A 25075-nucleotide genomic window follows, 5' to 3' on the forward strand; every position below is an offset into this window, starting at 1 on the left:
CAAAAACCAACAGACTAGACACACTGACTTACCTGAGCGTTCTCCACCGCCGCGGCCGGTGTTTCGCCCGTCTTTTTCAGCCCCGTGACCGTTACCTCACCCCCCGCCGGAGTCGAGCCATTTTCATCCACAGGCGATCCACCCCCTACTTCATCCTGGCCTCCGGTAGCCATATTGTAAGACTTGTTCTTTTTACTCATTTTCCCGCCCATCTTGAAAAGTTTATCTGGGGTTTCTCCTCTAAATGTGAAGAATTTCGTCAATATTTACCAGTGAAATCTGTACAAATTTGAAAGACAGTACTGTCAAAATGTGTAGACGGTTCACGCACGTGGAATGTCTTTTCATACGGTCGTTTTACACATAGCAACACGTACGTTGCGAAATATCAGCGTGTACTGTATCGTAATCAACTGCATGTACATGAAGCGTGCCAATGGCCGACGTCATGCATTGGAAATTCTTCTCCGCTTGCTTTATGATGCTACCACCTATCCCAATTCTTCAAAAAACCACACACTCTCAGCAGACAGCGCGTAGTTCAAACTCCTCTTATTTTGTGGTTTGTCGTCTGCAGCTGCCGGCCAAGATTATGGCCCTGGTAGTAGTGTGTACAATTTGAACAGGAAATATCCTGCTGCTGTGTGTGGGTCGGGTAAGCGCACGGAAACTAATCAACATAAAAAAGGAAGAAAGGGCGCAATTTTTTTTTGCCGTGTTTAGTCTTCCTCCATAGTTTTTACTCGGAGAGAACTTAACTAGAGACAACAAAAAACAATGTTGTGTTTGATCAGATGTTTGCACGTTGATATCTGGTCTTTTTTATTACGCTCAATGTGTGTTGATTTGGGCGGGTTCAAACGCTTTTGTTCGTGGACTTATAACAATATTGATGAAGATCATTCTCTGGCTTTATATAACGTACCCTACAAATTTATATAGACAATTTAAATTTATGAACTTCCATCCTGGAATTCTAGACATTTGAGTGTGGTTGTTACAGTGAGAAAACTAGAATAGGTTATACAATACTTGACCTATTTTATTTAATTTTGTAACGTTTTCATCCCGCACCCCCCCCCCCAAAAAAAAAAATCGTTTCACACGCACCCCACAAAATAAAACTAGAAAAAAACCTAAACTAACTTTCAATTAAATTGTTATTTTTTATACGAACCCAAGGTAATTTCAAATTTGTGAGTAAATTTTTTTTTCTTTTTTCTTTCTTTATTCAACCCAAAATCATTTATGAAATGTACCCAGTCAGTTTCCCTTGTGGTTTATTATTTGATACATATTTGTTTGTTCAACCACAAATCATTTAAAATTTTCCAGACAGCTTTCCATATATTGTTTGATAATTTTAAACTTGTGAATTTTCTATTTTTTTTTATAAATGATGCAGGTAACCTTGTCTCGGCTTTAACAACACCGCTCAGGCAAAACGAGAAAAGACATACACCCTTCAAGACTTCCAGTAGCCTTAACTTAAATAAATATGAACGCTAAAAAGAAAACAAAACCAACTTCATCGAAATCTCCCGTAAAGCGTCAAGGAGCCAGACTGAAATCCCCCGCCAGAAATAAAAAGTCCAAGTCAGATGTTACCATGGCAACGAGTGTTGTTGCTATAGTAACTCGACATCTTCAGTCAGCATCGAATGAAGTCAAAGCGGCATCTATGAGCAAGTACATGAGGAATCAGTTTGCATTTTATGGAGTACCAAGTCCGAATCTGACAGATATTTTCAAGCATGTGAGTACTTTCCAGTCTCCTTTTTTGTTTACTTGAAGGAAAAAATTCACAAAAAGATGTCCCAATAATCGAACAGATCTTACTAGGAGGAATTATGGACAAAAGTATGACTTTTTTTCAGCTCACTCTTAAGATCTCAGGAAAGTTTTCCAGATCTTTTACAAACTAAAGGTACTTTAAAAATGTGGTTTGAATTTTTTTGATCAATTTTATTGTTTACATACTCCTTCAGATTAATGTTCAGTTTTGTCGTTGTGTTCTGTAAGTCTTTATCTCTCTCTTTCTAATTGTTTAATAACTTTGTTTTAACATTAAAATGTTGCTCCACATTTTCTCCAAATTCTATAGATGTCCGACAGAACACCACTTTTGTGTTTTCATAAAATATCATTTTCACTTTACCCGTCTCCTCCAAAGAAAATTCTTGTAGAATCTCCCGCCATTACCGACCCAGCAGCCCTACGTAGCATCATGATTTCATTATGGAACGAACCACATCGAGAATGTATGCACGTCGCCTTGAAATTCGCCATGAAATATCAGGCACTTCTCAAGGGTGAAAACGCCGCCGAGTGCCGGGCGACGATGCGGTGTGTAGAGAAGATGATCACAACTAATAGCTGGTGGGATTCAATCGACACCATATCACCTAACCGTAAGATGTAGTTTCAAGAGGAAAAAAACCCTCAAAGATCGATGAATTGCTTTCAAGAAAATAGTTTTCTTTTTTGTTGTTTGAAAATTTGCTAAAAATTTACAAGACATTTAATTTGTTTTGGAGTTTATCTGAAAGCAGTCAATGTAAACTGTTCCAAATTGATGCTTTTTCTTGCAGTGCATATTTGTCTACGATTTGATATTTACAATAAAGCAATTATTGAGTATGAATATAAGATTGCATCCAATACGATGGTTTTTTAAATTTTTTATGAAACCTCAGCCTGTGTTTATTAGTGTGGACTCGCTCGAGAGGAAATAATGAGCTATTTTAACTGGGCTGGACTCATCTTATCTGGAATAAAAATTGCGCCACAGGCAAATTGTTTCCCTAGGCTGATGTTGCTCTCTCTCTACCACTTTAATCTTAGATCTTATTTTTTTTTTTATATGCCTATAACTGCAGTGCTTAACAAACAATACCCTGAATCATTCCATTGCCTGTCTTATTTATTTGGGGCTTTTCTTCAATTGATATTTAGTTGTTGCTTATCTGGCCAAGGAGCAACCAAACGTAGTTAATCCCATTCTAGAGACTTGGATAACTCACAGCAACATGTGGCTTCGTAGAGCAGCGATCCTGTACCAACTCAAGTACAAGGGGAACACTGACCAGGACAAGCTATTCAGGTAAAGAAATCTTTTGTCAAACATCAGTCTGGATGTCTTATATGCTTCCTCTATTTCCCTTTTTAAAATTTTTTATATCTGGGCACAATTTCATATAGCTACTAAATCAGCAAATAATGCTTGACAATTCTCTGCTATGCAGAAATGAGCAGGATACCAGTCACAAACTACATGAGACATGGTAGTTTTCCTGTTAAACATCATTTTGCAGTACTAAGCTACTTTTTGTACATAAGCAGCTCTATGAATTTGGGCCCACGTTCTGATAGCCAAGATGTTAGCCAGCATCTGGGAAAGGGGTAAGGGGAAATGTGCAGAAAACTGAATAAAACAAAAGTGTTTTAAAGCAGACTGGACACCAACGTGAAGGTCCACTTTTGTAAGGGGACTCAAACATTGCTACCCCCCCTTGCAAAAAAGAGGTGATGGCGAAAAGGAAAAAGTAGTGTTCCACAAGTAGTAGTTATGAAGTAATGTGACATTTTGGCTGGCAACCTGTTCATGCTTAATAAAATCTGTTTTGCTTAGTAAATTTTTCCACTTAAATAGCTTTGATTGGCTTCTGGTTTAAAAGGGGAAAAATTGAAATGAGAAAGTTAAGATTCTTAAGATTATCTCATGGTTGGATTATTAAATACACTTGATTTGCTTTTAGATTCTGTCTCACATGTTGCCAGGAGAAGGAATTCTTCATCCAGAAATCCATAGGATGGGCCCTTCGCAACTACTTCTACACTGCTCCCGAGGCAGTCAAGGATTTTGTCAAAGAGAATGAGGACAAATTAGCTAAACTCAGCAAGCGAGAGGCTCTCAAACATGCTGGGTGACTGTCTCCAAAAGCATGGTAGAGCTACACGGAGACTTAACAAAAGGTCCTTGAATCAGATAGCTTTTTCAATGATTTAGTAAAAAAACAATTAAAACACTTGGTTCAATAACGCACATAATTGTTATTCTAGTAGCTAGATCAAGGCACTTTACAACATTATTACCACTGTTCATCAGGCACATTTTTAGACCATTCCTCAAACTTTCTCACCCCGGGAGCATACAACCTCTAAACTAGCATTGAGGGGTTCACAGTACTGTCTCAGCCCTATCAGGCTCCCATTTGTACACCTTGATGAAGATAAGCAATTATGGTTAAGTGCCTTGGTCAAGATCAGAAGTGTCATAACCTGGCATTTTAAATACTTTTAAATCATCGTTTTTCTTTCTGTGGATATAGAGCCTCTTAGCAAAGTTCAAGAAATATTGATTGTGCCTGAATTGGTTAAATTTACAATTATTTACAAAAATATCAGCACATTATTGAATAACAAATTGACAATCAAAGTTCATTTTGCACTCATGAAGGTCATTGTATGTTTTTACGGAAAAGTAATATTTTTCATAGGCAAAATTCTCAAGAAAGATACAGTAAAAGTCTACTTGTTGAAAACAGCAAAAAGAACTGTCACAGTATTTTCATTAAGGATGTTGAATCCACCCAAGTATAGCGAGGTGATGGTGGGTACCACCACATCTCTGGAATTTTGAGTCCCCAAAAATTGCCTTGAGGTCACTTTATTGAGATTCAAATTTGTTGACGTACCTTCATTGATTTTTAATCAATGGGGGCATTTCAAACAAAAAATGTTCGCAGGATGCTTCCTTCAATTACAATCTTTATTAAAAGGAGACTTTCAGACAGAAAGTGTCACAATAAATGTCAGCGGTCATCACCAAAGTATGGCCCTACCTTTAGAGTAAAATCTGTGACTGAGCAAAAATGTGTGCAGCACGCAAACAGTTTGATGCATTCTTTTTAAATCAATGTTTGTAATGTCTTTACAAAACCTATTTTCACAGAAGTAGAACGTTGAACCTTTTTTGGGGTGGAAACACAGGGTAGAGAGGCTAGTAGCAAGTGGTGTATTAATTTGATTACACAGTGCTGCTTTAAATTTTTCTACATCATAGATTTCATCTACCCCTGATGAACTTTATTAAAATTTTTAATAATGTAAGATCTTTTTGTAGACCAAAACCAAGGGCATATAGTGACTGCAGTCCAATTCCTTAGTCATACTTCGTGAGTGTCAAACAAATCAGAATGTGTACTTTTTGTTTGCATATATTTTTTTTTTTTTAAACTCATCATCCACTTTTAAATGCCTCAACACAATCAAATTGACTATTTTTGTATTAAAAAATTCAATATTTTCAATATATTTTTTTGTGCTTACATAGTTACAAACTATCTGAAATAAACATGAGTAAGGTTATTTAATGTATCATTTTAATTACAGATGATTATCATAAAAACAAACTTTCTTGAATGTAGATATTATATCAGAGAAAATCATAAAATAGTATAACTAAGGAAATAATAAGTAGAACCATTCTGTGTATACTTTGTGGACATTTTCATATTTGTTTAGAATAAGTTCTCTTTTATAAAAATTACTTAGAAAAAAATATATATTAAAACAAATATTTTAAATTATTTGCCAATTTATTGCGCAGGGTAACATGAAAGCATTAACTGCATCTGAAACAATTTTTTCCCTGACCAACTAATGTTTTTTATTTTAAGGGGCTATCTTAGACAAGGCTGTGTGATCTTTATGCAAATACCATGACATCTTTGCATGAAGAACAAGCCTTCCTGCGGTAACCTCAATGCAAAGGTCATTATAAGCCTTTTTGAGGTATGACGGACACAATGCTGCAACACTGTAAAGTTGTGGTAAATTTGTGCGTATTGACCATAGAAATAGAACGTATGTTATTCAGTGAAGTGCGCATTTTAGTCGACGCGGCGTTTACACGTAAACCTAATGACCACCAACATGGTGAGCGTGGCATCAGTCGCGGCAGGTGACGCGCGCGTATCACGTCCGCCATACCTCAAAAATGCTTATAGCTCTTGCATTTAGAACAAACCTGTGATGACCTCTGTTTCAGGGTCGATGTCAATGTCAAAGAAGCAAGGTCTGGTTGGGAGGCCAGGCATAGTGCTCATCTGAAAAGGACAAAACAACAAAATGATGGTGAAAATATTTACATAACTTCTTAACTATACTCCCACGACCGATCACTCATTGTTACTTTACAGGTCTAATGATTCACAATAAGCAGTTTGATTTAATAACTATCATAAACTACAACAAAGGAAGCCATTGCAAAGATTCTGCCTTGTTAGGGCCTTAGAGTGCCTCACATGGTATGAATTATTTAAACTAGAAAGTTGCTTAAGTCTAGCAAATTATACCAGTGGTGACCATTGTACTATACCCATTGCAACCAAGGTACTGTACCCATAGCAAAGGCAGCTTGGTACCTTTAGGTATAGGCAGAATCTATTGACTACTCTTGCTCAGGCTATGGTGAAAACTATGACTCCCTCAGTGATCACCAGAGTGTTCTATTTTCCTTAGGCGATTGACGGTCCAAGGATCACCTTGGGTGTCATAGTTTTAACCATAGCACTCAAGCAGTTAATATTTGTGTACTGGACACAATTAATTCCTTGAACATCAAGTTTGGTAAAGCTTATCAACTAACTTGCAAATGATAAGGACAGTAGGAGTAGGGGGATTATCTTCATCACAGACCGAGTTGAATCAAAGATCAGAAATGATTGATAGTAATAATCACATACTCACCGTTCCTATGAGTGGATACAGGAAACCTGCCCCCACACTCGCTCTTACATCTCTAATCGGCAGAGTGAATCCTGTGGGTGTGCCTTTCTTTGTCGGGTCATGTGACAAGGACAGATGTGTCTTGGCCATACAGATCGGGAGGTCATTGAACCCTTGGCTACGGTAGCGGTCAACCTTTTTCTGAGCTTCTTCCGAGAGCTCTATACCGTCGGCACCGTAGATTTTACGGGCGATGATGGCTATCTTTTCCTCAATTGGGAGCTGACAAGAAAACGGTAATGAAAAGTGTGTTACATTGATGCTGTTTCAATGCTGTATTTCAGGAATTCATTTCAAACACTGAGATGTGTGAAGATTTAATTAAAATATCTGCTCAGATATTTACGAGAAAATCACTTCACCAAACGTTGGTATGATTTTATACATGATACATTACTCATTTAGATTGCCCTTCACACAATCACAAGTTTAAACTTTTAGAATTAATTGTTTAACATCAAGAAGATCGCATACTCATTTAATTCAACTTAAGAATGAAGACATTGACTATGAAAACTCTCATCAAACCAATAAGGAATCAACAACAAATAATTTGAAAGAACAAATAGAACAGTGATAAAACACATATCACATAGCAAAGCTGATCGTGTGAGCTAAGAACAGTCACACACAACCACGGTCAGAAAAATATCCAGGAGACAACAAATGGTTGAATTTAATGATAATATTCTACCAACCTTTAGGTCATATAAGAACTGGAAACTACTTGGTTGTTGGCAGGCCTTCTCCAGGGCAGATGCAAGCAAGGCTGCCCCTGCCCCGCCCTGACTGAAGTGGGTTGCCACAACAGCATCATAAGCCCCCGCCCCCTTGGCCAGAGTCTGGATCAACTGCAACTCATTGTCAGTGTCAGTCCTAAAATTGATCAAAGAAAATGGTTGAAAAATCAAGAAAAACACAATAAAAGTCACATGTGAAGGTTTTATCTGAATACAGTGTTTACTTGTTGATCAAAACTGTTGAGGTATTTTCACGAGAACGTTAAGTCCATTTAGCGAGGTGACAGCACTCCTAAACAGAACTGAACTTACCCAAACCTGTTGATGGCCACAACACAGGGAACACCAAAGAAGGATGCATTCTCAATTTGTTTGCGTAGATTACAGAACCCTGCCTCAAGCAACTCAAGATTCTCCTCATTGTACTCTTTAGGGAGTGGCTGACCTGCTACAACCTGCGCAAAAACACATCAGCACACCTCCATTTAATATTAGTTGTGGTTTGACCCATATACAAGCTCTGTACAAAAAACTCACAGGCATATTACTCGGATGGGATTCGAACCCACGACCTTTGCAATTCTAGAGCAGTGTCTTAACTCCATTTATTGTCAATTTTATAATAGTTCCTACCTGATCGTGTGGGTTTTCCCATTTGTGGTTTTCCTCCTAGATCTAAAAATGACAATTTCTTATCGTTTCCAAATTACCATACCGTTATATGCTCTTATGATTTTGGATGTGTTAGGAAACTCAAAACAAATTACAGACCGGTCCCTTTGAATGGCTATTTACAACAGATTATTATTATTTATTTATAACAAGAGTATTTGCTGTGTGAACCACAAACACCGGGTATTACTCCCCTTCCATGATGAGTATTCTGTGTTCTTTTACATACATGTACACTACCAATCCAAGTACACTGGACGTACCGCTTAATGTCCCATCCAAATGACAAAGCAAATATGCTAAAATATCTAGCATTAGGACACAAGTGGCATGAACCGGGACTTGAACCCTCACTCTGCTGGTCAGAAACACCAGAGCTTGAATCTGGTGCATAACACTCGGCCACATCACACCATTAGTAATAGTGTAAAAGTTAACTCTGACTATGTTCTAAATAAACAAAATACATTGTAACAGGAAAAATAACCCACCGTAGGTCCCCCACCATGCATCTTGAGTGCTCGGACAGTGGCTACCAGGACAACAGCATTAGGCTGAAGCCCAGAATATCGACACTTGATGTTGAAGAATTTCTCCATACCGATGTCAGCACCAAAGCCTGCTTCAGTAACTGCATATACAAGAAACACAAAAGTTTGTATAAGGATCACTACTTGATGGTACCAATTTATTATTGGTTCTAATGCCATCTTAAAAGTAAGAATCAACATTCAATGGCAAAGTTGGGTTAATGCTGCATACCAAAATGGTTTTAAACTTTTGTTTTCCTTGAAAGCAAAGGTGACTCTTGAAGTGATATGCGTCTGGGCAGGATAAAGTAATCCCATATCACAACTCAAAAAAAAACATAATAGATCAATCCATTGTATTCTACATCTTAAACAAAAAAGTGTTATAGATCACTATATTCTCTTGTTATAATTTGTAACTTATGTTTATCTTCAGTGAATGACGACACTACCAATTGGCTTAACAATCTCGACTATTAACTAAAAATATGTCTTACCTACAAAACCATCTTTTCCAACAAGTTTCAGCGCAATCTTGTCAGCAAGAATTGATGAGTTACCATGAGCAATATTAGCAAACGGACCTGCATGCACAAACACCGGGGTACCCTGTGTGTGTGTGTTAGTAAAGGGAGTACACAAAACATTAAGTCCACCAACTTGCACATAACTTACATTGTATAAAGATCAAGGTCATGGTGAAAAACTTTCCTAGAAATGATATTGCTGAAATGATAGTAAAACAATTAGTGTTGATCTTGCCAGGCCAAAACCTGATTGAAAATTTAAAACATTTAAGCCCTTTTCCAACTATTTCCTTGTGACCCAGGGCCATGAATGCAATTGCCTCTGTGAAGTAGCGTGTCTGCAATATAATTTCACATTTCCAAATAATAAAAAAAAACTCCCCAGAACCTTTTAATCAGCCAGTCTAAATAAGTTCATGTAGTTGTAAAGCTTAAGAGTTTTCAATCCCATTTCAGGACAGAAGTATGGCATATTTTGAACAAATTTCTTTGACAAATGCCTACCTCTAACGTCTGCATAAGGTTTGGTCGGATGGCATCCTTCATCAGAACAGTCAAGGCACCACTCACACCAACATCCTCAGCCGTCACAGGGTTCCCTGACTTATCACTGGCTATCACAATCCTACCCAGCCTCTCCCTCATGTCACGCAGACTACTAGTCAGAGCCAGAATGGCCATGATCTCACTGGCTACCGTGATGTCAAACTGAGTTTCTCTTGTGATGCCTTTTTCTGTTGGTGACTGGCCGATGGTGATCTTGCGGAGATAACGGTCGTTTGTGTCCATCACTTAAGAAGTACAGGAAATAAATGCAATCAATTCAAATTAATTGTCGTTGCCAAAGCACAAAAAAATGGTTCTTGGTGTACTTTAGGAATTCACATAAAAGTTTTACAAAGTGTAGTGTCTATACGCAGCAGTGCACTTGTATGTATCACTGCAGTGACCCTTATGCACCACACAGAATTCACCATTTTCACCCCTTTGGAAGTCAACTCTTTTGTGTACATTTTGACCCCCGAAATGGCGGATAGGATGTAGTGCGTTAAGTGTGCCTCACATCATGAAACGGGTCCACAAGCTCTAGATGAAGCCACAACCATCAATCCATGATAACATAATTATAAAACTTTCAAGCAGGCACTGTTTAAGTATTATAAAATATTACGTACCTCTTTGCCAAGTGAGTGTTGATATATCAATGTCCAACCGAGAAAACTTGTTAATCTCATCATCAGTCAGATCATCAGGATTTGTCTTATCGATACCAAGTTTCTGAGAAAAACAAACAATTTATTCAGAGATAATCTCTCAGAATAAAGGTGCTACTTTGGTGCATCACCGCAATACAATATATCCTACACTCACTTGAAAGTTTTAGACTTGCAAAAATTTGAGCAAAATGTTTGAACACATTGGTTTCAATCAGTCATAAAAGAAGTTGACCGTGTGACAATACTCCTCAGGCTCACTCTATAGACCAATCCATAAGCGTAGTGCCATGCGACGCACCCTTCTTGTTAGGTGTCTGGAGTGCAATGTCTTGTACAAAGACTTTTTAATTTCTGTCTGTTTCACTTTTTTATGTGAATAAGGGGGCCTTGCCTAATGCTTCCACAATACAGTCAAGAGAATAAAGGTGCTACTATGGTGCATCACCGCAATATAACTATAGGCTTCAATCAATCCAAGTCATTCAATTAAACATGAGGGATTTCAATTCACTCAAAGAAAAAAATCAAGATATACATGGTACCTTTAGTCTGTTCATTTGGATGGGTGAAAACTGTCTGACTCCATTCTTGGCTGGCACTAATCTGCCATAGAGGGCCTTATCTGTCTGCGTAGCCTCGTGGTACATTCTGGCATCGATGGCTGCAGCCAGGAGGTTGTTAGATGCTGTGATTGCATGAATGTCTCCAGTCAGATGAAGATTGAACTAATGGTGACAGATTCAAACAGTAAAACTTTATGAAATAGTACAATTTTGTTTATGAGAAAAACAATATGTTGATCTTGTACCTGAGAGCTTATACATTAGGATTCAAACTGTCTCTAGCCACTGGGCTAGCTCAGTGGTCTAGTGGTGTTCTAGTGATGCAAAGATTGCAGGTTCGAATCCCAACCGAGTGATTTGCCTGTAGATTTTTTTTCTCACAGAACTTGTGCAAGTACTGAGTATACAGTGCTATAATACACACCAGTGTAAAAGTAAAAACAAATTTAATGAGATTTTATAGTCGGTATGAAGTTATACAATGTGGTTAAAAACACACTCCGAAATAGCTGGCATTTCCCCAAGTACACAAGTAATTTGAAAATTTATTTTTCATAGTTTCATTTCATAAAAACTAGAGGATTGGAGTGATTGTACTTTTCGCAGTACATTTATGTACTATCTTGTCTTATCGGAAGTAGCAGTATGAATGACTGATATACATAATAAGATTAGACTCATAGGTTTGTTAAGGGCCTGTGAATTAATCAGGGATGAAATTTGACGAATGTGAACATTCTTGAAAATGGCTCTTTATCCATGGTTCCCCATTACTCTAGACGTTACAATTCAAGAGGTTTACAGACTCTGTGCATCATCAGAAAGACACTGAAAACTACAGGTTTGGACACAATGAGGTTTACTATTTTCTCCCTATGAAGTCTGCTTTACTTAGTCTTTCAGAAAAATTTAAAGGCTCAATGAGATTTTGAATTCTGTTTTTTTTTACTGAATTCAGGAGAAATAACATGTCTGCTCATGGATGAAAATTTCCTCCATAGTCTCATTGATTGCCACTGCATCGCCACTCAACAGCTGCTTACCTCTTCCATAGGAATGACCTGTGAGTAACCTCCTCCTGCAGCCCCGCCCTTGATGCCAAATGTTGGTCCCTGTGACGGCTGACGTACGCACGCAAACACATTCTTATTGATGTGTGCCCCCAGGGCCTGACACAGCCCAATCGTTGTGGTGCTCTTCCCTTCCCCAAGGGGGGTTGGAGTGATTCTGAATTTGGGGAAAGGAAAGAATACCAACGTTTAAAAAGAAAATCTCTAAATGGTTTCAGATATAGATAAAGAATTATTTAAGACCCTATTTGGAAAATGATACAATGACTGAAGTGACTACATCTACACGTAAAATTTTGCACAATACTACTGAAAACAGTCTTGTTTTATAGTGTTCATCTATACCGGATGCTTGCTTTCAAGAGGGCAACATTTGGGGTAAAATTTTGGGATTAAACAGAGGAGAGAAGACTTTAAAAGAGTCATAACAATTTTTAACTTTAACTTGTGAGTTACCGTTACTTAAACATTTTTTGTAAAACATCTTTATAATCGTTCTTGTTAACCCCCAAACAATTTTTAACTTTAACTTGTGAGTTACCGTTACTTAAACATTTTTTGTAAAACATCTTTATAATCGTTCTTGTTAACCCCCAAAGGCAAAATTGTGCATAAAGTGTGCCCTCTTGCAATCCAGTATTGTCTCCTTTAAGGACACAAGAGTCAAGGACGGCACTTGAACCCACATTCTGTCAATCAGAAACACAGGCTTGATGTTTTACTTTTAAAAGAACAAGGGCACTTATGCGTAAATCTTCATGGTAAAGGGCAACCTCTACAAGGTGATTGCAATTTCCTCTAATGCCTCCGTGATACACGAGGCCTAAAACACAAGCTAAAGTCTGGTGCGTTGATGACCACATCTAACTACACCATTAAAAAAAGAACTTAGATTTAGTATCCATGCATTCTGTGATATCGGTAATTGTAGTGACTTACCCAGCAACAACAACATATTTTCCATTAGGTTGGTCTTTGAGTCGATCCAGTATGCGAAGAGAAACTTTGGCCTTCTTCTTGCCGTAGAAGTCAATCTCTGAAGGCAAGAGACATAACTCCTGAGCGATCTCTGCAACATCCTTCGGGGTTTGGGCTCGTGAGATATCGATGTCTGACGGTATCGGAGATAGAGGTGTGATCGGGAGGTATCGAATCTTCCATTGGTCAGTCTGGAGACAAAAAATTAAAATTCAAAAGATTTGAATGTTTGGCGTTTCTACCATAAGTGGTTAAAAGGAATGCGAACATCCATTTCTTAAACACTGTGTTAATGTATGCTTTCGCATTCACATTCACTAGTCTTTTTTAAGTTAATTTTTTTTCCAGGCAGCACCCCCCATTTGCGTTTGCACCAAAGAACGCATTCAGTAGTGATAGTTTTAGTTTATTTTCTAAAAAGAAATAATTGGTCCAATATCAGGCAATTTCGTCAACGAAAAAGGTCTACAAATGCCCTAACCAAGACATGTATATCCAAAATATTTTAAGACGACAGCTCAACTTCAGTTTTAGTATTAACAAATAATAATTTTAGCCCACCATGTTGGTTATCACATCAGATTAAACGTTTATCTGTACAAGTAACTGAATGTCGTTTGAATACCAAGTAAATTTTGTGATAGTCTTTTTTTTTTTTTGCTGGTGCCCAGAGAAACTTCATACTACAGTTATTTTGCAGTCTGTAGTCTGCATAACCAAGGGACTTATTTAGTTTATCAGATGTGGGCAGATGTTGGGGGTACCAGCATTTTGATCAAAAAGTAAAAAGATAACAATTGCAGAGCTGTTAGGATAGCTGCCCACAAAAATACAATTAAGGGACACATAACCTTGGGATTGGCGATTTCGGGCTGTAAAAGGAAATAAATATGTTTGAAAAGATGTTTTAAAGTAGAATGTAATGATCCACACAAACACCCCTCAAAATTGTGTGGTTTTCGTTATATTTCACATTAACATTGTCCATAATGCGGTGGAGTCAAAAATTGGGTTCTACAAAATGGCGATCGTGTTAGTTAAAAGAAAACCATTGTATACATGAATCAATATATATTCTACTTTAAACAATTTTCCGACCATATTCATTTCTTAAGAAATGCTTTTTATAGCCCCCAAAATAGGGTCATTGTTTGGTTGCTGTCAATGTAATGCTGATTTATAAGAAAATTATCAAGAAAGATTGAGAAAAGCACTTGTGAAAGTTTCAGTTGAATACAGTGTATACTTGTTGAGAAAAGAGCAAAATATTTTCACAAGGGTATTTTCACAAGAACATTGACTCTATCAAAAATTATCGAGGAGACAGCGGGTACCAATCACATCTCTGGCCACAGCATAAGTGAACGGACACCAACCCTCAGAAATCTGAGAAACTAATCTATCCAGAGATTTCAATGTTAATTTTGATTTCCATCAATAGACGCATTGAGACAAAAGTATTTCACAGGATACTTGCTACTATTATCATCATTTAGAACAACTAAACTTTCATATGTGACAGGCTCTACAAAAAGCAGTCGCTTGTCACACAACCCACTTTCCAGTACAGGGCTGTCGAGTGATGGGAGGGAGAATTTAAAAAAAAAAAAAAAAATTATGTGTTTTTATGCTTCTTTAGGGTCTATATTTTCACATTTTCTAAAGAAAAAAACACACTTTGTTTTTGTTCGTTAAAGTTGAATTAAACCTGTACTTTTTGTTCATCCCCTAGACCTCCATAGTTGATGTTTTTATGACAGGCTGTTTCCTCAGTATGGGTTATTTTCGGATTGTGACATAATCTATTTTTCAAAAGGTCATAACTTTTGAACCAAACACCACACAAGGGTGTAAGATATGTCAAAATGAAGCTTGTTGTATGCTCTTTTCAGCTATGTATAAAACCCAATAAGTCAATTGTCCCCCTTATGACTCATTTTTGCAGAGCCCATCACATATAGAAATTACACAGTTCTTGTTCAGTATGACCCTACCTTTATGATGAAAATTTATTATTTGAAAAAAATAGTTGTTTTTCTTCATTAAAGCCATTGGACCCTTTCGGTAAACAGTATTGTCCAAGGCCCACACTTCGTGTATCACAACTTCTATATCAAATAACAAACCTGTGAAAATTTAGGCTCAATCGGTCATCGGAGTCGGGAGAAAATAACGGGAAAACCCCCCCTTGTGTCCGCGCGTTTCGCCGTGTCATGACATGTGTTTAAAATAAATCCCTAATTCTCGTTATCGAGAATTGATATTGCTTTACTGTTTTCTCAAAAAGTAAAGCATTTCATGGAATAATATTTCAAGAGAAGTCTTTCACCACTACCTTCTGTAAACCCTGTAAGTTATTTGTAAATCTGTGAACTTTTTTTTTTTTTCTGTACCGAAAGGGTCCAATGGCTTTAAGAATTTAGAAACACACAATCACAAACTAGAAAGACGAGACTCTTATTTCTTTGTGTGTTTGTTCAGTTCTTTGTTTATAAAATTATAAACCAAATCACTGGCACCATTTATTGTTAGGTTTTGAATACAAACGCTTTGGCCTTATAGTACTGGTGACCTTTGTAACAATCTTTTATTCTTAAGTGATTAGCTTAAGTTTACGAAAGTCCAAATTTTGAGAGCACCTTTGAAAACATTTTGAAAGAGTACAAAATGATATTGGTGACCTTTATTTTGATTTGAAATTTTGATTACATTTGATGAATTTTATGAATTTCTCTCAATAAGAAGTCAAATGAGTTAAAACATGATTTGTACAAACATACAATACAAACAATATCATTCATGGTTTGACACAAGCAAGTTTGTTCACAGTCAGACTTTGCTTATATTTCCCAAAACTATCCCACACAACAAAACAATTTAATCTTAAATGAAACCCTCGTTACAGCCCTATTTCAAATTAAGACAATGATTCCTATTTCAACGGGAATTTATATGATTGAATCGCTATTATATTAGTAATTATTTCCATTAATCATGAAAAATGGCAAAAGTTCTTTGGAATTTGGAACAAATTTTACACTGAATCTTTTCAAGGTCATCAAACAAAAACAAACAAAATCACTCATTTTATGAGTATCAGCAAATCACAACATGAAAAAAATATGTTAGTTTTAGAAGTTTCAAAAAATTAAGACTTCATCCGAGTGGTTTAGACTCGTAACTACACTGTAATCGGCGGTCAGAATTCATACATTTAACGATAAATGAAAACACGAAGCAGCAAAATCAAATTAACATTACACCGATGCAAGTCACTGATACAAAGTCCAGTTGAGGACATTTCAATTCCTACATTCCAAATTATTACAGAAAAACCAGGAAGCTCATTTGGGATCAAAGCAACTCAACACATTGTTCAACATGCCAAGCAAAGAATAATTTTTTTTGTTGCTATCAGCAAAAATACGGCACTAGTTAAACAAATAGTTTCTGACTGGAAAACTTGTTTTTTTTTCTCTTTTCTTAAAGCCATTGGACCCTAAAATAAAAAAGTTCACAGATTTACAAATAACTTACAGGGTTTACAGAAGGCAGTGGTGAAAGACTTCTCTTGACATATTATTCCATGAAATGCTTTACTTTTTGAGAAAACAGCAAAACAATACAAATTCTCGTTAACGAGAATTACGGATTTATTTGAAACACATGTCTTGACACGGCGAAACGCGCGGAAACAAGGGTGGGTTTTTCCGTTGTTTTCTCCCGCCTCCGATGACCGATTGAGCCTAAAGTCTCACAGGTTTGTTATTTGATATAGAAGTTGTGGTACAAAAAGTGTGGGCCTTGGAGAACACTGTTTACTGATAGGGTCCAATGGCTTTAAGTGGATATAAATATGCTTCACACTACTTTCTGCAAATAAGCACCTGTAGGCTATTTACTATGGCTTGGGTGCCTGGGCTTGACAAAACAGTTTGAATACTACTGTAACTACACCATGTGGTCAATACATCTACACTAATGTTGGGATGTGAAATGTTTAAAACGAGGGGGGAAAAAAGAGTGGAAATCTGTTTCAAAATTTCCTTAAGTTTAAGCGATAATTTAAAGATATAAATAAAACCTCCCTCCTTCGGAATTATTATCCTTCTTTAAATTATGTTTATTTGTTTACACTAGAAGTTCTGACCATGACAAGTTCTGATATTGATAAATTTGAAGGCACCTCGCTATTTTTGTCACCTCTTTTCAACACTTGGTGGCAGCAGACACTGGGCACAGGCCATCATTTTTGACAATGTGTGCTGGCGCAGTTCTGATGCAATCCAAGTTATAAATTTCAAAATTAAATTGAAATGTAATGTTCAGAAATTTTTATGTCAGCAGATAGTTTACCTTTAGGTTTGAAGAATGACAAAATAACAAGTAACAAATAAATGTTCTACAAAATTGTTTAGGCCCTTTTATGAAGAAAACAAATCTGGTGACGCCAGGCAAAAATATGCATATATGTGAAATGTGATAATTTGGTAGTCTGAATCTTAAAGGGCGCCCTCAATGTGGATTCTGCATGTGACTTGCATCAGCTGCGGGGATAGGGGGGGCTTACTGACTAACATTTTCTTTGGTTAGCGTCCTCTTAGCGCCCTCTAGCGTGTTGCTCATCAGCATGGCGACAGTCATGGGGCCAACACCACCAGGCACTGGGGTGATCTGAGATGCGACTTCCTTTACGTCATTGAAATCAACATCGCCGACTAGCCGGCGACCACTCTTTGCAGTTTCATCTAGGGGAAAGAAACAAAAGTAGGAGATGGTTAGACAGCAAAGGGGCTAGTTACTCAGACCAGGGGCTAGCTTTCTAGACCAATTTTAGTGGTGGGCTCTAAATTCAATTCGGTCCACCAAGGGCGAGCAGTCCAACAAAATTATTCTTGTTAAGATATGGGGCCAAGTGCATTCTGGGGGAAATCTGCGCTGGGCAGCATAGTGTATTTTGCTCAGTATGCTGGGCGACATTTGTTAGTTTTGGGCAGGCCTGCCCAGCACCACCCACTGTGGCTACAACACTGACCCGGACCACTGGCTTGATATTCAGAACAGGTACTAGTTACAGAGACCAAGTGCTAGTTATTCACTGACACAACAATTTGATGTCGACACAGCGTTTTTGATTAGGGATTTTATATTTACCATCAATGAAGTTGATTCCACAGTCAATGACTACGGCTCCGTCTTTGATCCAGTCTCTCTTCACCATGCGAGCTTTGCCGATAGCTACAACAACAATATCAGCCTCTGCAACCTATTGACATGAATCAAGGCAAGATCCAAAAGAAATTAGTTGGGTGTCAGGGCTGAGCGGTCTATGCTGGTGGACTAAAGTTCTGTAATTTACAAAATGTGGGGCCAAGTTCTGGCCTGGTCAGTCGCCACACTTGTGTCCTTGAGCAAGGCACTTTATAAGAATTGCTTCTGTCCACCCAGGAGTACAAATGGGTATTGGGAGCTAGGGAGTAACCTGCGATGGACTGGCGTCCTGCCTGGTAGGAAATGAAATATTCTCAGATAATTATTCCCAAGGAAACCTGGATATAAACATCAGCTTGATTAGCCATTGGCTCAGAACAGTCTTTACAACCACAAGAAACGACATGTAAAGTATCTACATGAATCATTGGTTTTCTGGAAGAGCATAATTATTTTAAATTGACTCACCACTGTGGCAGGAACCTTGGTGCGGGAATGGCAGACGGTAACCGTAGCATTGTGACCACGAAGTAGGTCTGACATCGGGGCACCGACTATCTTGCTACGGCCCATCACCACAGCTCGCTTGCCCTCAACTTCGACTCCTTCAGAAAATAGCAAAATTTTATAATGAAAAGTCTTGTTTAATCAAGAGTTGATGGAGTAGATCTAGGGTCGATTTCACAAAGAGTTAGAACTAGTCTTCACTTGAGACTAGTCCTAGGAGATAAAAAAACGTATGGCTAGTCCTAAGTTAGGATGAGCAACTTGTCCAAACTTGTGAAATCCCCCCCCGATACTTCACAGAGGAAATGAAAGGTGACTGCTCCATGACCCCTGGTCATTGCCTCGGTGCCCTTGAAATACTCCAGTTGAACTTTACAATTATGGCAACTATTACAACGAAACAAGTACCAAAGCACAAAAGAAGAAGTAATCCAAACAAGTATATATAAGAAAACAAGAAATGGATGGCAGTGATGAACTGGTTCTGATGAAAATATAGAACAGAAAAATTCCCTTGAGAGTTGTACATACCACTACGCCTCAACAGCACCATGCATCCTTTTGGTGTACATGGAACGAAGCAGGAATCCAGCTCTCCCCTTGCCAATTTACCAGCATTGTGCACATGCAACCTGACAGGGGGAAATGTACAACATGAAACAAAAGGTTTTATGATGGCGACTTTGTGTTGACATTACGAGCAGGTCATCCTGTTGACGCAGCCACCAACGTCATCATCAAAACAAACTCAGTTGGGCTATTTGGACTGGGAGTCAATGTGTTTTGTGTGTTGATACAATGTAGTGCACAATGGGAGACTTTGGGACGCTAGGTGGCAGCAGACTTACCAGGTAAATTTCCATTGTTTACGTAGTTCTGAGCGTGCGCACATGACTGAGAACAATGGATTACACCTGGTAAGTCTGCTGCCACTAAGCGTCCCAAAAGTCTCCCATTAAGGCGATGCAACCAAAATTATTTTTCCGTAACACGGATTTACGCGACTCTCCTGAAAATATTGCTCTGTGATTTTCACTTTTTTTTTCTTCAAAAACTTGACGACTAATGAAACTGAAACTTCTACAGGTAAATTACATTACATACATCTTCATTCACAGCAAGTAGGGATTCATGTCATGGCCAACAACTTGATCTACAAAAGGTATATCAAAACACCTTTAAGCACGATACTTACCCATCAACGTCTTTGCTGGGAATGACAGCGTTGGCTAATGTGTCTTGATCCATTGGGACATCAGAGTCTGGTGGCATCTGGACGATGATTCCATGCACTTTGGGATCATTGTTTAACTCATTAATCTTATTCAGGGCCTAAACAAAAGAGAAAATACAGCAGATTTGTACTGCAGATTAAAGAACAATCCACACTGAGGATTTGAGGCATTGCATGGTGAGGTATCAATATATATTTGGTTTGCGATAACACCATGTGTGTATCTACTTGCCAGGTAGAGTTTGTTCTTAGAGAACAGTCTTTCTTTATTCTACTACCGCAGAGTAGATGTTCGGGGGTTCGGGAGACTTCTCAGTTCTGAAAAGAACTGTCCTGCTTATTACCTTAGAATAACAGAATTAAGGCCCGGTCCCACTGCAGCGATAACGAAAACAATAACGATCACGACGCAAAGAAAACGTATTCTATTGGTCGAATTGCTCCACGCAGAATACGCACACGCTCATTCAACCAATGGAATGCGTTTTCTTTGCGTTGTTATCGTTATCGTTATCGCTGCAGTGGGACCGGGCCTTTAGGCTTCGCTTGTTCCCTGGCTGTCCTGGACAAGTCCAAATGGGTCAAATTTCTCCTCCAACCGATTACAGAGGGCAACAAACATTGTGTGGTGCTCCATGGGGAAATCAAATCAAATCAAATCAAATCAAATCAAATCAAATCAAGCTGAGTACTTAGTATAATGCATTTAATTGTTTAGATCGGAAGTGACTTATTATTAAGCCCGGGGGCGACATCAATGATACAATCCATTATTCCTTTCTGCGTGAATTCAACTATTGTGTCTGCGGCAAACACTATGCCACAATGCATCTTGGGAATTAAAAATTAGCCACGACTAGTGTCGTAGTTACGACTATTTGAGGCGCGACTTGTCACCCAGGCCTAACCTATTTACTATCAAAGGAAAAGATCCTAACAGGGCTCAATTTCAGCCTGTATGCACAACAATTTGCTTAGCATGCAATTTCTTCCTTGATAAAAACAGCATTACCAACCAAATTGCCATGTGATTTTCAGAATAAGCAAACAACAGCTGAATACCAGTAACAAGCAATACACAACAAATGGAAATTTGGTCGGTAATCCTTTTTTTTATCAAGGAAGAAATTTCATGCTAAGCAAATTGATGTTGGGTCCAGCAATCTTACCTCTTGTATTGTGATTGATCTTGGAAGCTTGTAGTGGTTTGCAGTTATACCAATCTGTAATAACAAAAAACAACCATTATTTCAAAAGTCTTACATAGTGCACGTATCTACAAAGGTATTCCAAGCGCTTGAACAAACATTTTAGTCTTCGAGATTGACTCTGCTAGGGTTGAAACGTCAGGCCATTAACTATTTTTTACATTTATCACCTCGGTCATTTTGGTTGGTAAGTTGTTTGAAATTCAGCTAATTCTATTTTCTCAGAAACATTTTAAAACAGTTTAAATTTTTCATATGAGACTGGTTTTTGTAGGACCTTTTAAGGGTTTACAAGTTTACAAGATACTGCGGAGAATTCAGCAGCCACTGCAAGAAACGCCAAAACAAACCTCTTTTTTTAACGATCAGTGAACTGGGTTATTTTACGTGCATTACACGAAACAAGGGAACTATGGCTTTACTTCCCGTCTGTAGGATGAATCAATAATGACTTATATCTTCCTCAAGGACACAAGCGTCAAGACTGGGACTCCAACCCACACTCTATGCCATGCTGTACAATTTGTTCACGTTTTTACTCGGATGAAATAAACTAATTATTTAAGACATCTTGCTATAATGGGCAAAACCTTATATCCATTATTTCTTTTTGTACACTATTTACCTCCTCAGCTGCTGCCAGCTTGTGCTTGATGTAGCGATTAGAATCATCACGGTCCCCAATCTAAAAGAATAAAAGTCAACAAACCAAAAGGTAAACAAGCAAGGCACATTGTTTGCAATGTTGAGCCTTTACTTCATCTTAAACTGGGTTCTTCTCAAAACCAACTCTTGGAAGCTGTAATTTTGGACCCCAAAATAGTATTGTTTATACTGTTGTTACGACCCAATTATAGTCGGTACGATCCAACCATAGTTGGGACGGCCCACTTCAAGTTAGGATGATATATAATAAGGGAATCAATGTGTGGTGAAGAAGTTTTCAACTAGTGGTTTAAACCCACGCCGAGGCCTGGACTTGATAGTTTTACCGAGACGAAGTCGAGGTAAATTATCAAGAACCAGGCCTCAACGGGTTTAAACCACTAGTTGAAAACCGATTCAACACACTTTGACTCCCATTCATAAATACCTTTCTGGTCAAAAAACATCAACACTTATGGTCAAAAATTAAAATAAATGCAAAACTTATAATTTTTCAATGATTTCTTTCAACACAACACCCCTCCAGCTATGAAATGGTAAGACCCAGCCAAGGCTCTCGGGTAAGCAACTCCTTATAAGGGAATACTGTGCGCGTAGCGCGTATCGCATGATGTGGCACAACTGTCTCGGCTGTTGCTCTCGACCAATAGGAATGAAGAAACTGTCTTATAAGCGCAGGTGTGCAAGCTCGCGTGTCACGCCCATGTTATAACACTTTTTACTGGTGTTATACCATCCGTTCAAACAACCCCTCGTGATGCCCTCTCGACCAATCAGAATGAATAAACTGTCTTAGGTATTTATGAATATGGAATAACAATGCAGAAGTCTTGGCAAGGTTGGCAAGCACAAAAGATAAATTGTAAATACCTGAACAATCGCAAGACCAGGTGCAAACCCTGGATTCTCAGATTTGAGTTTGGTCACCTCTTCCTTCAGCTCAGCTCGATACTCTCTGGTGAAAAACAAATTCTAAAATATAAATTCTGAAAAATTTGTGAACTGCAATATTAAATACTAGTGGATAGACGTTAAGACTTCTCAGTGTACAAACTTTCAAAACTGGACATCCTGACAAATCAAGATGTAGAGAACGACAAAGGCGTCTTAATAGATGGTAAATTTGCATCTGGGATAACGAATATTAATTTTGGTTTTACCCCAACAATGATGTGTGTTAGCACTATATACTCTTATACTAAGGCTTAAAAAAAATGCCTCCACCTTTTCCCGCTGCTGTTTAGGTCAGAGTCAAATGGATTTTGTAATTCTTCCATAAAATAAAATATTTCATTATAAAACTTACTTTCAAAAGTGTTTTATGTTCTGAATTGGATTGAATGCATTGTGCAGCCATCTTCCAAGCATGAATTTGAAGAGATCCCCTGAAAACAAACAAAAAGTTTTGTTTGTTTTCAGGGAATCTATAACCCGGTGTGTAGAGAGTCAATTATTTTATCTCAGATGTCTATCTACAAATGTTCTTGTGTGATCTGGGAAGGCCAAAGGTCCATTATCTTTAATCGTTGGGTTATTACACAATATTTGTGCAACTGTGCATTGAATTTTAATAAGCAGACATTCAAAGTAATCAATACCCTTTCCCAACACCCCCACCCCCTGCCTCCAAATCAGAGCGAATTACAGGGAGTGGATAGCTTACCAGGGACAGTAAAGTAAATTCATCCAAAAGCTATAAGCCACAAATACGAAAGAGAAAAAGCATTTTTTTCTATCCGAATACGAGTTTAGCAATTGGTTTGACTTTTGAATTGATTTATGTGGAAAACTTTCCATATCCAACTCACTTTTTCACTCTAAAAAAGGCAATAACTTTAGTAAATATTTATTTTGTAACTACTGAAAAAATTGCGGTTGGAAACGGAAAGTTTTCCTGAATAAAAACTAGGTGCTGGTGTCTCAGGCCAGGGAAATCTGTCTCTCGGAGATTCTATCCCCCATTGGGAGATTAAAGTGGGCGAATCTGACCGCCCAGAGCAGAGACCACCCCCATTTAAGTGAAGGAAGACGGCTCAAAAGAAGGACCTAACTAGAGCAAAGTTGTACACCGATTGCCATACGAGGGGACGGCAGGTGTCAGATGCAATTTTGTTTCCGCCATGCAATACTGTCCGCTCCGGCCACTTTTGCATATGCAATCGTGTCCGGGGCTATACAAAAATGGTCCGGTGGACGTACATCGACTGTACATGTATGTGTGCGCATAAGCGAGCGTGCATGCACTGAACCTACGTATATGCACCATGAATATTCAGGTATTTTATGATTGCAGCGAATACCCAACGGCCGAACATTTCCCATGTCATTCATGACATGCACTTAGCTTGTAAAAAAATGGCGAAAAAAAAAGGCAAGGGCTTTAATTTACTGCAAGGACGGTTTTGCACGGGGGCGGACACAACTGAATGTGCATGTGTCCGGGCAGACACAATTGCATTATGCAGCAGCATCCAGGCGGACTACACGATTGCATTGCAAAACCGTCTGGTGGACAATATTGCATATGCAATAATGTCCTCCGGATAGTATTGCATAGAGGACATAATTGCATTCGACACCGGACAGAATCTCTTGGGGCACAGATCACCTGCTGCCGAACCGGCCGAATCTGACTGCCTGTGCAGTGTGAGTGTGCCACTGTTCATGCTGTTTGGTTGTTTTTGTTGTTGATTAAAAAAAGTTAGTTTAGCAATTTTAAATATTATCATAAGTTTTTGGCGGTCAGAGTCGGCATCTTTTTCCCCACAATATATTCTACAAGTCAACTATACAAAACGACACAATGACACTGAAAAATACTTTGACCCGCGCCCAGGCCCAGGGGATTCCCGGGCAGCATGCAGAGTGAGCCCAGCCGAGCAGAGACCACCCCCATTTTTTTGAGACACAGGGCCAATGCATTGCTGAGCCAGTCGTTGTACTGAAACTGACGTTATACTTACGCCGATATAGCTTTCCCGTCAATAATCTTGCCTCGTGTGTCTCCTGACATGATTGGGATAAGTATATCACTGTTTAATCTTGTAATGAAGAATAATTTAAAGACTTCACCAAACAGTTATCTTCACTCCCCAGGTAAGGCAGAAACCGCAGAAGAATGAAACGGCGCGACTTTTGTGGACAACACACACTTGATGCG

At 38.3% G+C, this 25075-nt stretch overlaps 3 protein-coding genes across 15 annotated transcripts in view; 1 reads left to right on the forward strand and 2 right to left on the reverse strand.

Annotated features, from left to right (window-relative positions):
• The window catches only part of LOC139949516 (uncharacterized), a 45851-nt gene extending 45281 nt beyond the window's left edge, over positions 1–570 (reverse strand). For all 12 annotated transcript variants that reach the window (XM_071948838.1, XM_071948711.1, XM_071948645.1 and 9 more), the window contains exon 1: positions 33–570. In XM_071948838.1, coding sequence (XP_071804939.1) covers positions 33–212 — 180 coding nt within the window. In that variant the 5' untranslated portion in view covers positions 213–570. The remainder of the gene's footprint in view (positions 1–32) is intronic.
• LOC139950279 (uncharacterized) lies at positions 536–4157 on the forward strand. Of its 2 annotated transcripts, none has more exons than XM_071948924.1 (5): positions 536–655; positions 1406–1756; positions 2174–2411; positions 2956–3103; positions 3759–4157. In XM_071948924.1, exons 2-5 carry the CDS (start codon positions 1499–1501, stop codon positions 3928–3930), a joined length of 816 nt encoding a protein of 271 aa, XP_071805025.1. In that variant the 5' UTR covers positions 536–655; positions 1406–1498; the 3' UTR covers positions 3931–4157. The 2 variants fall into 2 exon arrangements, with proteins under 2 accessions (XP_071805025.1, XP_071805100.1); XM_071948999.1 differs by having other exon boundaries at positions 596–650.
• A 145-nt stretch (positions 4158–4302) lies between these two features.
• LOC139949439 (C-1-tetrahydrofolate synthase, cytoplasmic-like) lies at positions 4303–25075 on the reverse strand. Its single transcript, XM_071947810.1, has 20 exons — positions 24879–25075; positions 22786–22870; positions 21875–21934; positions 21211–21264; positions 20003–20139; positions 19339–19439; positions 18769–18905; positions 18244–18355; positions 17668–17837; positions 13051–13280; positions 12085–12268; positions 11021–11203; positions 10437–10539; positions 9766–10052; positions 9232–9343; positions 8696–8835; positions 7845–7987; positions 7491–7668; positions 6754–7014; positions 4303–6110 (listed from the first exon to the last, which is right to left on the reverse strand). The coding sequence occupies exons 1-20, from the start codon at positions 24926–24928 to the stop codon at positions 6021–6023; spliced, it is 2817 nt and encodes a 938-aa protein (XP_071803911.1). The 5' UTR covers positions 24929–25075; the 3' UTR covers positions 4303–6020.

The sequence above is a fragment of the Asterias amurensis genome, chromosome 1 (assembly GCF_032118995.1).
Source record: "Asterias amurensis chromosome 1, ASM3211899v1".
In the NCBI taxonomy this organism is placed as follows: domain Eukaryota; kingdom Metazoa; phylum Echinodermata; class Asteroidea; order Forcipulatida; family Asteriidae; genus Asterias; species Asterias amurensis.

Excerpts from the sequence above, each read along its gene's own strand:
- LOC139950279 (XM_071948924.1), top strand. The coding sequence starts at position 1,499 with ATGAACGCTAAAAAGAAAACAAAACCAACTTCATCGAAATCTCCCGTA. Across the intron at positions 1,757-2,173 it reads TGACAGATATTTTCAAGCAT|AAAATTCTTGTAGAATCTCC; the intron begins GTGAGTACTTTC and ends TCTCCTCCAAAG. Across the intron at positions 3,104-3,758 it reads GACCAGGACAAGCTATTCAG|ATTCTGTCTCACATGTTGCC; the intron begins GTAAAGAAATCT and ends ATTTGCTTTTAG.
- LOC139949439 (XM_071947810.1), bottom strand. The coding sequence starts at position 24,928 with ATGTCAGGAGACACACGAGGCAAGATTATTGACGGGAAAGCTATATCG. Across the intron at positions 10,540-11,020 it reads TCCAAATGAACAGACTAAAG|AAACTTGGTATCGATAAGAC; the intron begins GTACCATGTATA and ends TGTTTTTCTCAG. Across the intron at positions 10,053-10,436 it reads AACACTCACTTGGCAAAGAG|TGATGGACACAAACGACCGT; the intron begins GTACGTAATATT and ends GTACTTCTTAAG.